The following is a 16,447-nucleotide window of genomic DNA, read 5'->3' on the forward strand; positions in this document are numbered from 1 at the left end:
AGAATAGTCCCTAATAGGTTGATATTAACTTGGAAAGTGGTTTCTAAAGGACCCTTTAAACCTGACCTGCAAAAAAAATTTTTTTTAAATCAAGGCATACTTATCAAATTTGTAGATGACACAAAGCTAAGGTGGGAAGTTAGAAGACTCTAAATGGTAATTTAGGACTTTAAACCAAAGGTTAAAAGATTAAATAAATTGAGATATAGATATATATACACCCTTACACTTAAGTCTAAAAAATAGAACTCTGCAAGGCCAAAAAGGAATAAGTATGGATGGATAGCAGTTCATCTGAAAAAGATCTGGGGTATAGGAGACTTTAAGTTAAATGAATCAATAATTAAAATTAAGGAAAAGACTACATTTTGATTGACAGAGACATGTGACATAGAATCACATGGGACCCTGGGTCAAGATTCCAAGCAAGGAGGTTGGGGGAGGTTTGTCCCAACTGAACAACAGCTTTTCCTTCTGGAGCAAAAGTAAGTGTGGCTGGTAGCTACAATTTCAAATATAAAAGATTCCACGGGTCCTTGGAAGACATAAGCTATGGAAAGGGACTACTTCTGCCAGAGGGCAGATCAGCAGGACTAGAGTATTAGAAGATTCATCTACTTGGCTGGAAGCTGTAATCTTTCCTTCTGGACTTTGGCCTGTCTTGGACTCAACTTTGTGAGATACTATTAAGGTGGGACTTAACTTATTTAGCTTAAGAAGTTAGCAAATAGGATAGTTATTAGTTTTGGGGATAAGATTTAGAAATTTCCCTTCTCCTTGTTACCCTCATTTCTATCCCATTTCCCCATTAATAAACTCAAAATATTTAGATGTTTACTTCTTGTTTCTTCCCCTTAAACATCCCTTAGTAACAGTCATGATATGGCAGTCAAAAAAGCTCATGAATGAGGTCTTTGGCTCTACTCAGAGAGGCATTGTAGACAGGAACAAAGTTAATAGTTCAGCTACATTAACCCCCTGCTCATACCAATCTAGAATACTAGGTTCAGTTCCAAGCACATTTTGGGAAGGAAACTGTTAGTAGACAAAAAGGATTATAAAGAACACTAAGATCATGCCAAACTATATAGTGGTGCCAAACTCAAATAGAAAACATCTCTAGAAGCCACATATTAACTTTAAAAACCACAAATTAACATAATCTATGTTGTATATTTTTATGTGTATTATTAAACATTTCCCAAATACCTTTCGATCTGGTTTGGTCATGAGAATTACAGCTATGACATAGGAGAATCAGTTAAAGGAATCATGCTGTTTACAATGGAGAAAATAAGACAGTAAAGGAAGACTGCTGTCTTCAAGTATTTGAACTGTTATAGAGGAAGAATTAGACTTGCCCTTGTTAGGAACCAGAGTTAAAGTGAAAGTAATAGCAAGAATTATCAAGAAGTAGAATGGGCTGCCTTGGGAGAGTTTGGTAATAAAATCTCCTGGCTAGAGTCTTCAGGCAATGGCTGGTCATTTTATATCATAGAGGGGATTCTTATTGAATGGGTTAAACTAGATATTTGAGTTTATTATCAAATATGTATGGGGGGAAAATTGCAAATTATATATAATCCTTTATGGAAATGAGCCTGGCAATTATCAAGCCTATCTTTAAAAGTGTCAATTAGCTAAAATTTAATATCCAGGAAGATTTTTTTATATCATGATATTTAACACTAAGTGTTGGAACTAGTGGTGATGAGCCTCAGTACTTAGCTAACTTGTTTATCAGAAAGAAGAGTCTACTGCCAGATCACACTCAAAACTTGTACAGCACAGTAGAGCTTTGCAGAGCTTGACTGCCACAACTGGCATAGCCTAAGCCAATTCTCTATAATTATAAAGCATTTAGCTGGACAACTATAAAATCGTAGACCTAGTGGAGTATTGAGAGTAACATTAAGGTACAGATGCTTTAAGTATCAAGACTACCACATAAGAAATAACTTTTAAAAGGCTGTGTAATAAGAAGGGGCCCCTTAAAACAAGCTCAAAAAAAAACAGAAGCCAAAACACAGAAGCATTCAAAAACTTTTCTGTTTTAATGAAAATGAGTTTCCACTGTGAGAGACTGACATATACTATGCTAAAGGAACAGAAAAATAATTTACCTACATGGCATTTTATTTTTAGCACAAAATGCAAAAATTAAAACTCTGAGCTACTCCCTATTAAGTTTTATGGCAGAAAGGCCCCAAGTCATAAACCAAAAAAACACAGTGATAGTCAAAAGACATTAAACTACCTACTTAGTAATTTCCAGTAGCCAAAGATAGTATCTACATTACAAAAAAAAAAAATCATATGTAAGAGTATTTCTCACTCACTATATTTTATTTAACTTTTAAAAATTATTCGAACATACTGAAAGATTCTTGCTTATTTCTGGATGATCACATTTGGACTAAATAAGTGTCATTGGACAGCTGAGAGTTTTGGATAAAGGGAGCATATTTTTAACTATAATCTAAATTATAACATATGTTTTGACTTTTATAAGAAAAACATTTTTTATTCCTCTTTTACTCTCATCACAGAATTTTGGACATTTTAATATATAACACAAATTGTTTGGATTTAAGTGATAACTCACATAATAAAATGTTTTAAATATTATATAGATTCTTTTGGGGTGGAGGGGTTCTGGATAGCCCCTTGGAATTAAATTTTTATTAACATAAATTTCTTTCCAGGTATTTCAGCTCCTCCCTATACCATAGAAGGCATCATCTGGCAAACAGATATATCTATTGATCGATCGATCAATCAATAGATAGATATAGATGATGACTTTCATGTTCCATTTTTCAGTTCATTCTCTGGAGGGAGATATTGACAAGTTAGTCTTCAAACATTCCAACTGTAGTTACATATAATGGTCTCTTGGTTCTACTCACTTCACTTTTCATTACCTCATGTAGTTCTTTCCAAATTTAAAAAAAAATTAACCTGCCCATTATTTCTTATGATGCATGCTCACTACACGTGTGTGTGTGTGTGTGTGTGTGTGTGTGTGTGTGTGTGTCTGTCTGTCTGTCTGTCTGTCTCTCTCTCTCTCTCTCTCTCTCTCTTACCTTCCACCTTAGAATCAATCCTAAGTATTGGTTTCAAGGCAGAAGAACAGTAAGGGCTAGGCAATTACAGTTAAAGGATTTGTCCAGGGTCATACAACTAGGAAGTATCTGAGTTCACATTTTAACCTAGGACTTACCAGTCTCCAGTCTTGGCTCTCTATCCACTGAGCCACCTAGCTAGCATCCCCCACATCTATTATATTTTAATGGATAGTATTCTGTCCAGCTAGTCTCTTTAATCCACTTATCTGTGAGCTCTATTAGAGTATAAACACCTTGAAAGCAGAGACTTCACTCCTATTTATATTCTTTGGTACTTGGCACCAAGGCAAGGATTTAGTAAAACCCCTTTTAATTCATTGATGATATCCTCTTAATAGTTAAATCTATACTGGATAATGGGAATTACCTAGTAAATCTTTTCTAAAATCCTTAGAAGCTCCTCTTCAGTCTATCTTTGTCAAGCATAATAAAAAGCCTTTTAAGACAAAAGCAACTTCCTTGCCTCAGAGAATATGTGAACTAAGTTTCAAAAGTCCATTTTTGAGCTTAGAAAGAACTTTTGAGATTAGTCTGACTCCATTTTAAAAGGGAGTAAATTAAAGCAGAGTTAAGTACAGTTCAGACTTCTTTCATACATGAGATAGTAATGCAGTAATCTCCCCTAGTAGATTAGGGAGGCGGAGGAACAACAACAGAACAAAGGCCTGGGAGGGCAGCAACAGTATAGCTGTTCAGCAAGGATTTGTGTAGTAAACATTCCAGCCACTAGCCATACTCTAATAGTATATTTAAATATAAATATGAAACCACCTACTCAAACCCACACATACAATTCCTGGATTATCCATACCTTTATTCCTCTCCACTAGGTTAGATAAAAAAATTGACTATAGTTACATCTTGACCTCCAACATGAGCCACCTATCTAGAAACATTTGGGATAAAAACAACTTCACTTGCTAGCTTTTCAGTTTTCCCACATCTCAGATTTTGCTTTTGAAGTCATTCAAATCTGGGATTGGAAAGGATGAAATCAAACAGAAACATTATACACACACACACTAGATACATTATAAACATGTAAAATTAAATATGTGTTGAATTGGATGTTTGATATATCCTCCACCAAACACCTAGGTTGCAAACATTCCACCAGTAATATGTGGGGTAGAAAATACATCTAATAACAATAACATTCACAAAGCATCTAGGCTTCTTATCTTGGACCACTGATATATTTCACAAAAATGATGTCTCTCCTCTCAATTTTCTCTTCTTCAAACATAAGCAAGCTATAACTACTGTGAAGAGTGAATCAAACTTTCTATGTCTATCAATCAGCAACTTTTAACTTAATCAAAAATTTAAGCACTCATACTTAACCCTAAGCAAGAGACATTCTTGACTCACTTATTAGAGTAAGCTCACACCTCCAGAGACCTCTGCCCACCCCTGGGCAGTGCTGGACAAATTGAAAGACTGTGACTGGTTCCCGTAAAGTGGGGAAGGGATAGGAAGCAACTTGGAAAAAGGACTATAAAAAGTTCTGAACTTCCTGTCCAAGGGACTTCACCTTGTGGCTTCCCCTTTACACTTCTTCGCCTTTTGGGCTTGGCCTTTGGAGACTCTGCATTGGTAAGCTGGATTGAAGGAGAAGACTTTCCCTGAATTCTGCCTTGGCTTGCTGGGTGAGTAGCTGGCCTTCCTTTCCTGGCAGAGGCTGCATTGGTGGAACCCTTGCTGAAGATACCACCTGGTCCTCTGGCTGAAGATTATCAAGCCCTGCCATGGCTGAGCCAGACACCAGGGTAGTACTTAGGATGATAGGCTAGACAATTCTCTACTTTCTTCTTACATTTATCTACTTTTACTCTTTCCACCTCTTTACAAATAAAGCTAATGTGCAGATGGAAAATTTTTAACACCTGAGTTACATTCCCAACATCCTTTTAAGTTATGTCCTCAATTTACGTAAGGATGCTTAGGAGATAAATTTGGCTAAGACCCATGCTGCAGGGCTCTTTTTCCAGAGCTTGTGCTTTTGACTTAAGCTATAATATTTTTAAATTGGCAACCACAATATTACTTTAGAACTTTCATATTAGCATAAAACCCTACATGTTTATATTCTTACACTACTCTATGTGCTTCAAATGGTGGAAGTCCCTAGGCTATTATTATATGTACTAAATAGTGATATGGCCCTAATATTTATATTCGATGCTTTCACATTTAATTATTTAAATAATGCATTTCTTGGGGCAGCTAGGTGGCTCAGTAGATTGAGGGTCAGGCCTAAAGATGGGAGGTCCTAGGTTAAAATCTCAACTCAGACACTTCCTAGCTCTATGACCTTGGGTAAATCACTTAACCCCCATTACTTACTCCTCTCACTGCTCTTCTGCCTTGGAACCAATACACAGTATTAATTCTAAGATGGAAGGAAAGGGTTTAAAAAAATAAAGAATGCATTTCAAGCACAATGTCAGAAAATACAAGAATGTTCAAAAAATATACAAGCTCACTAAGAGAAAAGGTTTTTATAAGCATATCAAGTAGAAAGCTTTCAAATGCTGAATGTGAAATTGGGGAATAGAAAGGAAGAAAAAAAGGAACATGAATGAATAAGAATGGTCTTAGACTGGCTTGTTTTAACATTTTGGAAATGCTATTCCTACAGTAATATAAACACTGCCTTTTATAATATGCAGTTTATTTCCAAGATAATCATTTCCCAAACTTCTCTAAAATAACTTTACCTACCATTATGTAGTACAACTTAAGGCACACTAAAATGTTAACTCCTCAATGCTGCAACAAAACTTATAGTATTCTATTGCTAGCATACGCTAAACTGAAAATAGATTTGTTACCTTCTCAAAGAAAAAGCCAATGCCATCCTAGGTTATTTAGTAGAATAAAGTAAAAACCAGCAAAGGATTTGCTTTCAATTCTACTTCTAACTCCTATAAAATAATTACTACCAAAAAGAGGAATGAACTAAGCCTCTAAGTTATAACTCTAAATCTTGATACTAGATGTACCCAAAAGAAATGTTAATTTTGATTTCAGTTTCACAAATGAACTTTTGAAAGCAAAGAGTAAGCTGAGTATAACCAATATTAAAAAAAAAAAAAAGCACCCCAAAGTATTTGGAATTAAGGACCCTTAAGGTTCTCAATCAGTGGATGACTCTTTCACATGTTACTTCTTTAGTTCTTGAGGATCTCAAAAGTTATTAGAAATGTTATGTGGGAAGGGGGAGGAAGGGGGAAGCACAGCTGGTTGGCTCAGTGGATTGAGAGCCAGGCCCAGAGACTCAGGAAGCCCTGGGTTCAAATCTGATCTCACGACACTTCTTAGCTGTGTGATCCTGGACAAGTCACTTGACCCCCATTGCCTAGCCCTTACTACTCTTCTGCCTTAGAACCAATACACAGTATTGATTCTAAGATGGAAAGTATGGGCTAAAAAAAAATGTTATGGGGCAGCTAGATGGCCCACTGGATAGAGAACCAGGACTAGAGAGGAGGTCCTGGGTTCAAATATGGCCTCAGACATTTCCTAGTTGTATGATCCTGGGCAAGTCACTATTGCCTAGCCTTTACTGCTCTTCAGTCCTGTAACTCATATTTAGTATTGATTCTAAGATAGATGGATGAATGGAAAGAAGTTAAGAAGGAAGGAAAGAAGAAAGTATTATGGGAACCATGTCAGTCATGTGGTTTGGTGAGCATAAATGTAATTGTGAGCATTCCATAACTATGAAGCAATGAAATAAAATTCCTAAAGACTTAAAACATGCTTCCCCCCCCTTTTCCCTCAAGTATTTGTTACATGTTTATTTATTCTCCGACTAGAGGAGGGAGAGCTATGTTAAGAAATGAAGGTAATTTAAAAACAAAATTTATCAATAAAAAAGGAACAACCTTTTTTCTGAGTGAAACCAGAATATGAGGAATGAAGAGAAACATGAGAAGACTTTTATGAAATGATACAAAAAGAAGAAAGCTAGCCAAGTAGAACAGTCTCCACAAAGACTAAATGAAAACAACTTTAAGATACATTATAAATTATATAAGGCACATCTCAAATTTTGTTCTAAAAAAATAATTATGAGAAAAGACAATTCTCAACTGCTTTTTCTTTGCTGTAAATCAGGGTGGAAATATTGACGACGGTAGCATAAATAACCAAAAGCATCAAAAATAAAAAGATGAACCCAAAAGAATGAAAGAAGAGGCACTATCTTTGATTACCTTACAGATGAGCCGGAACATGCCTTATCGTTCAGATTCTTTTAAATCTACTGTACAGAACAGACTTTAGAAAGTGTTCTCCTCCTCCTCCAGAATGTTTATAGAACTCTGTGTAGTCTCTGAGATAAAATACACATTCACCTTGGAATTTAAAGTAAACCTTACCTTAGTATGTTTATTCCATATCATGCCTCTTCATAAACATTATTGCCCAAATGGCAAGCTTACTCACTGCTGTCTCAAACTTGGCACTCTATCCCATGCCTTTGCATGGGTAATAGCAGTCCCCTATATGCTTTGAATACATTACTTCAACTCTACCTCTAGGAATCCTTAGTTTCATTCAAAGCTCAGCTGCCACCCAACATAGGGGGCTTCTTCAGACATTTCTTATTATTTAAGCCTTCTCCCACTCCTCAAATTAATCTTGTACTTTTACTTAAATACATACATTTTGAACTTGCATACAAACATATAACTCAAGAAAGTAAGCTTGTTCAAGAGTGTATGATAAGCCCAAAGAACCTAACTTGGGGACAAAAATCCAGTATTTGACAAAAACTGCTGGGAAAATTAGAAAACAGTATAGGAGAGATTAGGTTTAGATCAACATCTCACACCCTACACCAAGATAAATTCAGAATGGGTGAATGACTTGAATATAAAGAAGGAAACTATAAGTAAATTAGGAGAGTGTAGAATAGATTACATGTCAGATCTATGGGAAAGGAAAGATTTTAAGACCAAGCAAAAGTTAGAAAATATTACAAAATGTAAAATAAATAATTTTGATTACATTAAATTAAAAAGGTTTTGTACAAAGCCAATGCAATCAAAATTAGAAGGGAAGCAACCAATTGGGAAAAAAATCTTTATAACAAAAGCCTCTGACAAAGGTCTAATTACTCAAATTTATAAGGAGCTAAATCAATTGTACAAAAAATCAAGCTATTCTCCAATTGATAAATGGGCAAGGGACATGAATAGGCAATTTTCCTATAAATAAATCAAAACTATCAATAAGCACATAAAAAAGTGTTATCAAAACAACTCTGAGGTACCACCTCACACCCAGCAGATTAGCTAAAATGACAGCAAAGGAAAGTAATAAATGTTGGAGGGGATGTGGCAAAATTGGGACACTAATGCATTGCCGGCGGAGTTGTGAATTGATCCAACCATTCTGGAAGGCAAATTGGAACTCTGCCCAAAAGGCTTTAAAAGATGATCTGGCTTTTGATCCAGCCATACCTCTGCTGGGTTTATACCTGAAAAAGATAATAAAGAAAAAGACCTGTACAAAATTATTTATAGCCACACTCTTTGTGGTGGCAAAAAAATGGAAAATGAGGGGATGGTCTTCAATTGGGGAATGGCTGAACAAATTGTGGTATCTGTTGGTGATGGAATACTAGTGTGCTATAAGGAATAATGAACTGGAGGAATTCCATGTGAACTGGAACAAGCTCCAGGAATTGATGACGAGTGAAAGGAGCAGAACCAGAACATTACACATAGAGACTGATACACTGTGGCACAATCGAATGTTAAGGACTTCTCTACTAGCAGCAATGCAATGATGACTTATGAGAAAGAACACTATCCACATCCACAGGAAGAACTGTGGAAATAGAAATACAGAAGAAAAACAACTGCTTCATCACTTGGTTCAATGGGGATATGATTGGGGTACATCCCAATCTAAATGATCACTCTAGTGCAAATATCAATAATATGATAATCGGTTTTGATCAATGACACATGTAAAACGCATTGGAATTGCTCATTGGCTATGGGAGGGGGGAAGGAAGGAGAGGAGGGAAAGAACATGAATCATGTAACCATGGAAAAATATTCTAAATTAATTACAATTTTTTGAATTAAAAAAAAAAAAAGCTTGTTTAGGCAGGACCATTGCCAATTTTTTCCACATATTATCATTGCCTAGCACAGTACCTTGCTATCTGCTGAATGTAGTCAAGAAAAATTGCTCCAACTACAGCTAAAGCCTATTATACATTTTGAACTGTATGTCCAGTAGCCATGTCCAAAACAGAATGAATGTATCATCTTCCCTCACTCCCAGCCAAATTTGTCTTTCTTAACTTTCCTATTGCTGATGAAGATATAATCATGTCCCCAAACATACAAACTCAGAAACTACACATTTATACCAGGTATCAATGCACCACACCCAATCCAATCTTTTGCAAAAGTCCTATTTTTTATCTTGTCTTCTCTCAACACTTCCACAACCATGATGAAAGATCTCATTTCCTGGCTCTGATTTTTTCACTGTCTCCAAGCCTAGAATTCTCTCTCTCATCACAATCTCTTGGTTTCCTTGAAATCTTCTCTAAAATTATACCTTCTTGCAAGAAGCCTTTCCCAATCCTCCTTAATTCAAATACCTTCCCACTGAGATTTTCCCTAAAATATCTTTGTGTAGTTATTTACATGTTGTCTTCCTTATTAGATTATAAACTGCCTTGAAAGGCATTGCTTTTGCTTTTGTTTCTTCAGCACTTAAATATATTTGTTGATGATTATAGTAATAGTTACTTATTTCCTTTTTTGAAGATAATCATTTAAATGTATGAATTGGTATTTTATGGTATATGCTCAATTTCTTATTATTTGTCAAGTTGTCAAATTTTCTGTTATTTAATAGTAAGACCAGAATTTAAGAATAGTTCGAAGAACCAAGCAGTGTCAATTGATGCTGTGAATTTTTATCTATAAAGCAAAATAGAAAGTAAAATTATAATAATTTTTTGCATCAAAGTAGTGTTAAGAAAATAGCATTCTTTCAACCAAAATGTTTTATGCATAAAATATATTTTTCTTTATATGAAGTAAGAGTTCATCTAGTCCAATTTCCTCACTTTACATATTATAAAAATTTATTTGTTATTATTTCACAGCCTCAAACATTAAATATAAACCGTTAATTCTAACTAATTTCTATTGAGGCACATTTCTCATGTCCCTTACATTCTCTCTTCCTAATATTTTCCTTTTTTTCTAGGAACCTCTTGGCTATTTTCTCTCAAAATATTAGTGAAAAAAAATGCCAAGTCAAACTTTATTTTAATAACAATAATCATGATATATGGTAAATTAGAATAAAAATGATAAAATTGCCCAATACAACCAACCTAAAAAAGACATCTACATGAACCCTCTCCAAGCCCTAGAAAGGGTATAGGACAATATATAGAAAGGCTAGAACTAAAACCTGGATTGCAGAGCTTAAATACTTCCTAAAAATATAATTTAAAAAACTAAATTGAATTCAATCATTTTTATATAAAATGCTTTGGCTGAGTTTCCTTAAAATAAGTTGTGATCCGAGCCAATGTCTATGTATAAGAAATGTATTCAATATTGACAATGGCTCATCAAAATACTGTTTAAGTAATATCTGCTAGCCTCTCTTAATTCCTCTAGACACTCATTAAGTAGCACTTGACATCTATGAAAGTTGCAATCATTACCTTCAAAATGAATTTTTTCTTCCCACAAGGAAAATTAAAAACATTGAACATGCCAGACGTTCACTGCAATTTAATAAATAAAAATTACAAAATATCAAAATGTTCTAACATTAAGTTGCCCTATGGCTTTTTTTTAAATTTTAAAAATTACTAATTTGAGCTAAGTGCACATCAAGGGAGAAAATGCCCATTTTTTAAAGGATCAGACTACGGCCCTGAATAACTAGTATTTTTCTATATAATAAAATTTGTACTTAAATGGTAATTGGCTTCAAAGCATTTCTTTTTTTGTATATATGTTGCTTTTAAAGAAAGCAATGATAAAAGGAGGTTGGGAGAAGAATACAAACATGAGGAAATGTCATACTAAATAACCTTGGTATGAATCTTTCAAATAGCTTCTAAGATTTTGAACTATATTAGAGTATTAGTGTGTCACTCATATTTGAAGATAGCTATAGACCATGAATGTTCAACATAATAAATTCCATTACAGTACCTTAAATTTGCAAGCTTCAATAAATTTCCCTTTTCTTTGGCCTTTATTTGGATAGTCTCAAAAGGCAGATAATTTCAAAGTTATAGCAAAAGGTCCCTTATAACTTTAAGCCCTTAAGTCCAAGGGGAACAGCTAAAACTGCTAAGTCTGGCAGACCTGTGATGCTTGTGATGTTACATTATAAAGGAAAGGACAAATAGGTTGTCGGTGCTCCTTTAATAAGGCTTCTTTTTCATTCCAAGAGCACCACACTGCCAGTCCTAAGACTAGGACTCTTTTCTGGTCCAAGCAAATCATGGAACTACTCTACTTTAGCTTCCTCATTTGTTAAACAGATTAATACCATTTTTATCTCAGAGTTTTTTGAATGTGAAATCGGATAAAGAATTTAAAACAGAATTTTAAAATGCTAAATAAAACAAACTAAACTATTCCTAAGTCTTGACATTTAGGAAACATAGTGAGAAAAGATTAGCCTATAAAATTTAGACTGTTGTCCAAATTCTACTGCCAATCAGTTCTGTGAACATAGGCAACTCCACAACCTTCCTGGGCTTCAGTCTCCTCTTATGTAAGAGTAGGGGTTTAGTCTAGATGAGTCTGAAGATTCTACAACCTGTATATGAATGCAAAAGGCACTTAAAAAGGCCCACTGGGTGCAAGGTACTATGTAAGCTAGTATAGGACCTAACACTAGTCTTTGTGAGGTACTCAAGACTTCTTAAAAATGTATAATACACAGGTATCAAAAAAACAACAACAAAAAACCATATTGGCTAATAATATAACAAGCTATATGGTTCCAAACCCCAAAGCATTCAGAATTAACTGCAACAAAATACTTTCTACCCAAGTACATAAAGGCAGAGTAGTGTTGGGCCTAGAGTTGGAAAGATGTGAGTTCATATGCAGTCTCAGACACTTACTAGTTGTGTGACCTTGGACAAGTCACTTAACTTGTTTGTCTAGGAGGCAGCTAGTAGTTTAGTTTGTGGAGCACTGGATCCAGAGTCTGACTAAAAATTTGACATCAAGGCACTAACTGTTCTACCCTGGGCAAGTCATTTAACTTGTTCGCCTTAATTCACTAGAGAAGAAAATGGCAAACCACTGTAGTATCCTTGCCAAGAAAACCCCATGGGCTGAAGAACAACTCTTGATCAACAATCAATGAAAGCTAGAGAACATTATTTTATTTTTTTAACCTTTACTTTTTATCTTAATATCAATTCTAAGGCAGAAGAGTGGCAAGGACTAGGCAACTGGAGCTAAGCAGTTTGCCATGGGTCACATAGGGAGGAAGTATCTGAGACCACATTTGAACCCAATTTCTGACCTGGATCTGTCCACTGAGCCACCTTGCTGCCCCAACACTTCTTTATAAACAACAGAGAAGTCAAGAAATTAGTAAGGCTTAATATCTAAATGAAAAACGAAAAACCACTGAATTTATCACATCTTATAGTGACACCAGTTCTTTTTTTTAAAAAACCCTTACCTTCTGCCTTAGAATCAATACTATGTACTAGACAGAAGAGTGGTAAGGGCTAGGCAATGGGGGTTAAGTGACTTGCCCAGAGTAACATAGCTAGGAAGTGTCTGAGGTCACATTTGAACCCAGGACTTCCCATCTCTAGACCTGGCTTTCAATCCACTGAGCTACCCAGCTGCCCCCTAATGATACCACTTCTAAGATTTTAATAAAGGAGAGGGAATCACTAATTCCATATTATCTGGTTTTGCAATACAGGGTTTTGTCATAATAAAAGATTTATTTTTACCTAATGAGAACAAAGTTGTCAATGTTCTTCAATCCTGAGCAAAATTAAACTTACCTATCTGCTCTCTGGCTAATTATACCTTAAAAGGAAAAGTCTTCTTTGGGGAGACAAGGCTCTTTTTTAGGAGAAAGAAAACTGAGAACACTCTACCTCTCAGTGTGTCATAACTTCTAGACATTTACAAAAAAAAAATGAAGTATTGAGTCTTTAACCTCTAAAGTCTTGTCTTTTATTGAGTGATTTTTAAATTTATTAAATTGAAGGTGACACACTAAAAAAAAAAATCCAAATGTCAATATAAATAAGCCTGTTAAAAGCTCAGCTAAGGCCAAATAAAATTATTTACATCTGTATTACACATAAGGAAAAACTGATGTAGGCATTACCTATACCTAGAGATATCTGAAGTTTAAGCTGGACTCTGTATATTTATCCTCATGTGATAGAAGCAAAATCCAATTTCTTGAGGGATAAAGTTCTGTTCTGGTTTCAATATCTAAATTTGGGAGAAAAAAATAAACCCCAGCAGGTAAGAATAAGAAATAGTGGCAAAAAACAGTTAAATTACTTAGGAATACAAAATCTAAATTCCATAAGCAAATAGAGATCATTTGAAACTGTAGTAAATGCTTCCTGGACCTAACAAAATAGAAAACCCAACTAAAACAAATATCAGCTGTTCTATCAAAGATACTGTTTGATTTGGATTATCAAACTGTATCTTGGAACAACTAAATGGTTCAGGTGGATAGAGCAGTAGGCTCAGAGAAGGGAAGACTTGAGTTCAAATCTGACCTCATGACACTTCCTAGCTGTGTGACCCAAGGCAAGTCTTAACCCCAAATTCGTAGATCTTGCTACTCTTCTGTCTTAGTATTGATATTAAGACAGAAAAGAAGGATTCAAAAAAAAAATCTTGCATTTGATAGTAGGCAGGACAATTTAGTAGGAATTGCATTTCATTTTTCTTCACCCAGATCATCAGCATCAAAAAAGGGGAGGAGGGTCTAGGAAGTAAAGAGAAGAGCACTGATAAATTAATATTAATAACATTCCCTCTCCTACCCTCTAATGTCATTCAATACTAAGGCCTAAAAGTATTTGCTACCATCTTTTGGAAATGCTGTTTTTCTGATTGGGGAGGAAGGGGTCCAATGATGACACAGATGGGACACCAGAATGGTAGTGTTGAAATAAAACCTATTCTTGTCACTACTTGGGACACAAAGGGTCTTTCTTCATAACATTTTGAATAAGAATTGGCAAGCAGCAGGAACAGACACGGGCCCTTCTCACTATACAAAAAACTTGACTGAAAAACCAATTCCCTACTTAAAACTGTCAGCAACTGAAGATCAAGCTTTCAATTCCACCCTCTCCTCTTTAGGCTCCCATCAGGTTTAAAAAGCCACTCCCTCTCCAAAAGTGGCACAGCCCCACAAAGTGACATGGGTCGATAAGGGCGATTCTACCATCTACTGGAGAACAGTAATCTCGCTGAAATTCTGGGAATGCGTGGGGCCTGATGGGTTACTGAGTTTACCAGCTCCCAAGCTATTCGGGGAAAGGGGGCGGGACCGATTCCGACACATGCTCACCTCTGGGGAGGGGGAGGGGAGGAGCAGAGGGAGTGGAGACCAGGGTGAAGCTCGGCCTAAGCTTCTCTCCGCCAAAAAGCAGGAGTCAGAGACTAAGGGGACGGCCCATGGACGGGGAAGTGACCATTCTGGGCCGCGCCTCCCGCCCTGGGCTGTCATTTCGGGGCCAGGAAGAAAACGCAGATTGGGTCCCTCCCACCCCCGCCCCCACGCGGTGGGCGGGGCCCGCCTGCGAGCTCGGAGGTGGGGCGGGGGGGGGGTGACAAGCCAAGGCGACGCCCCCACAGCTAAAGACGAACCCCCCCCACGCGTGTAGTGGGGGGAGACAACAGAAGCAGAACGTCGGTGGGGGTGAGGGGGCGAAGAAAGGCTTCAGTGGTCATACTCCTGCCTTCTTCCCCTCCGGGCTCCAGGGCAGGGACCCAAAGGGGTGGGGCTGGACGGGGAGCTAGCTTCCTACTCCCGCCCCCCCCAACCCCATCTTCCTCAGGGCTCGGCACTCCGAGCAATTCATCCCACACTTCGACAGCGGCGGGGCGGCTACGCTCGCTCGCTGCCTGGCTCGCTCGCGCAATGGGGCCCCCGCCCCTCCAAGCCGCAGGAGAAGCGACGACTCGTGCCGCGCGAGACAGAGGCGGGAGGGGTAGAGGCTGGGGCACGCGCGTGCGCGCCACCGCCTCCTTCCCCCACGGGTTTCGCTGCGCGCCCGCCAGCCCGATCTTCCCCCCCTCCCACTGCCCCTCCCCCACGCAGAGGAGCGCGCCTGCCCCCGGAGAAGCGGCCGCGCGCAGCATGAAAGCGGCCCAGCTCTAACCGGCAAGACACCCCCCCTATATATATACGCCCCCGCCCCAAGTCCACCTTCTTCCTCCTCTTCCTTTTACCTTCCCCACCATCACTACCGCACCCAGGCTTCCACAACGGCCTCTACCTCCCCACTGACCTGACGGGCCGGGACATGTTCGCAGTCGAAACCGGACCTCCAGCGAAGCCGAGACCAGGCCCCCCCCCCACCCCGCGCGCTCGGCGCCCCTCCCCCCCCGAGCTGCTTTGGCTGCCGAGGCCCGGGCTGCTAGCTTCTCAGGCTTCGCAGCTACAGGATCGAGGCCCCCGGGATCTGCCGAGCCCCCCGTTCCCCCGTCTCTTCAAAATGGATGAATCAAACCAGCCGAAAATGCGCCAAAGCTGCCGTGCAACCTACCCCGCTAGGCCTCCCTTGCCCCGCCCCCTTCCCTCCCACCCATTGGAGGCACCCACCCGAGATGGCTCGCTTGTTGGGCCGTTTGAATCATCACGGTGCTTTGGCTCCGCCTATCCTCCCCAATAGGCTCCGCCCTTTCCAAGAGGAGGGGGGGCCGGTTTCCCGAAGTTACTGTGAGAGCGCACGGCCGCAAAACAAAAATGGACGCCGCCTGGCCGCGGCCCCCACTCATTAGCAGCAGATTCGCCGTTAGCTAGGCCCTGAAGCGACTGACGAAGAGAATTTACGTGGCATTTAAGGTGACATAAGTTGCTTAAATTCAGGCTCATTTCCTCTCTACTTCAGTGGTCCTGATGCTTTACAAGGCCTGAGTCCTGTGATAGGGGCAGCAGATTCGTCAACAAGAGGCTGGTTCAGAATTGGAGGGAAATTTCTATAGGTTCAAAAAAATTGACCTTAAATACACAAGCCCCTCCCCTGGCTTCAGCCCCACCCCCCAAGAGACTCATAACTCTCCTGGAAT

General features: G+C 38.3%; 1 protein-coding gene and 1 long non-coding RNA gene across 4 annotated transcripts in view; both read right to left on the reverse strand.

The window, feature by feature from the left end:
• NUCKS1 (nuclear casein kinase and cyclin dependent kinase substrate 1) overlaps positions 1–16,171 on the reverse strand; it is a 44,301-nt gene extending 28,130 nt beyond the window's left edge. For 2 of the 3 annotated variants that reach the window (XM_007481269.3, XM_007481268.3), the window contains exon 1: positions 15,667–15,960. In XM_007481269.3, coding sequence (XP_007481331.1) covers positions 15,667–15,683 — 17 coding nt within the window. In that variant the 5' untranslated portion in view covers positions 15,684–15,960. Of the gene's footprint in view, positions 1–15,666; positions 15,961–15,980 lie in introns of those variants that run through there. The other variant, XM_056815817.1, reaches the window with a different exon arrangement.
• On the reverse strand, positions 9,911–15,441 carry LOC130457127 (uncharacterized). The gene is made up of 2 exons (XR_008916183.1): positions 14,724–15,441; positions 9,911–13,621 (listed from the first exon to the last, which is right to left on the reverse strand). It is a non-coding gene; the product is annotated as an uncharacterized LOC130457127 (long non-coding RNA).
• Positions 16,172–16,447: the final 276 nt, after the last annotated feature.

This window comes from Monodelphis domestica, chromosome 2, assembly GCF_027887165.1.
Source record: "Monodelphis domestica isolate mMonDom1 chromosome 2, mMonDom1.pri, whole genome shotgun sequence".
Taxonomy (NCBI): Eukaryota; Metazoa; Chordata; class Mammalia; order Didelphimorphia; family Didelphidae; genus Monodelphis; species Monodelphis domestica.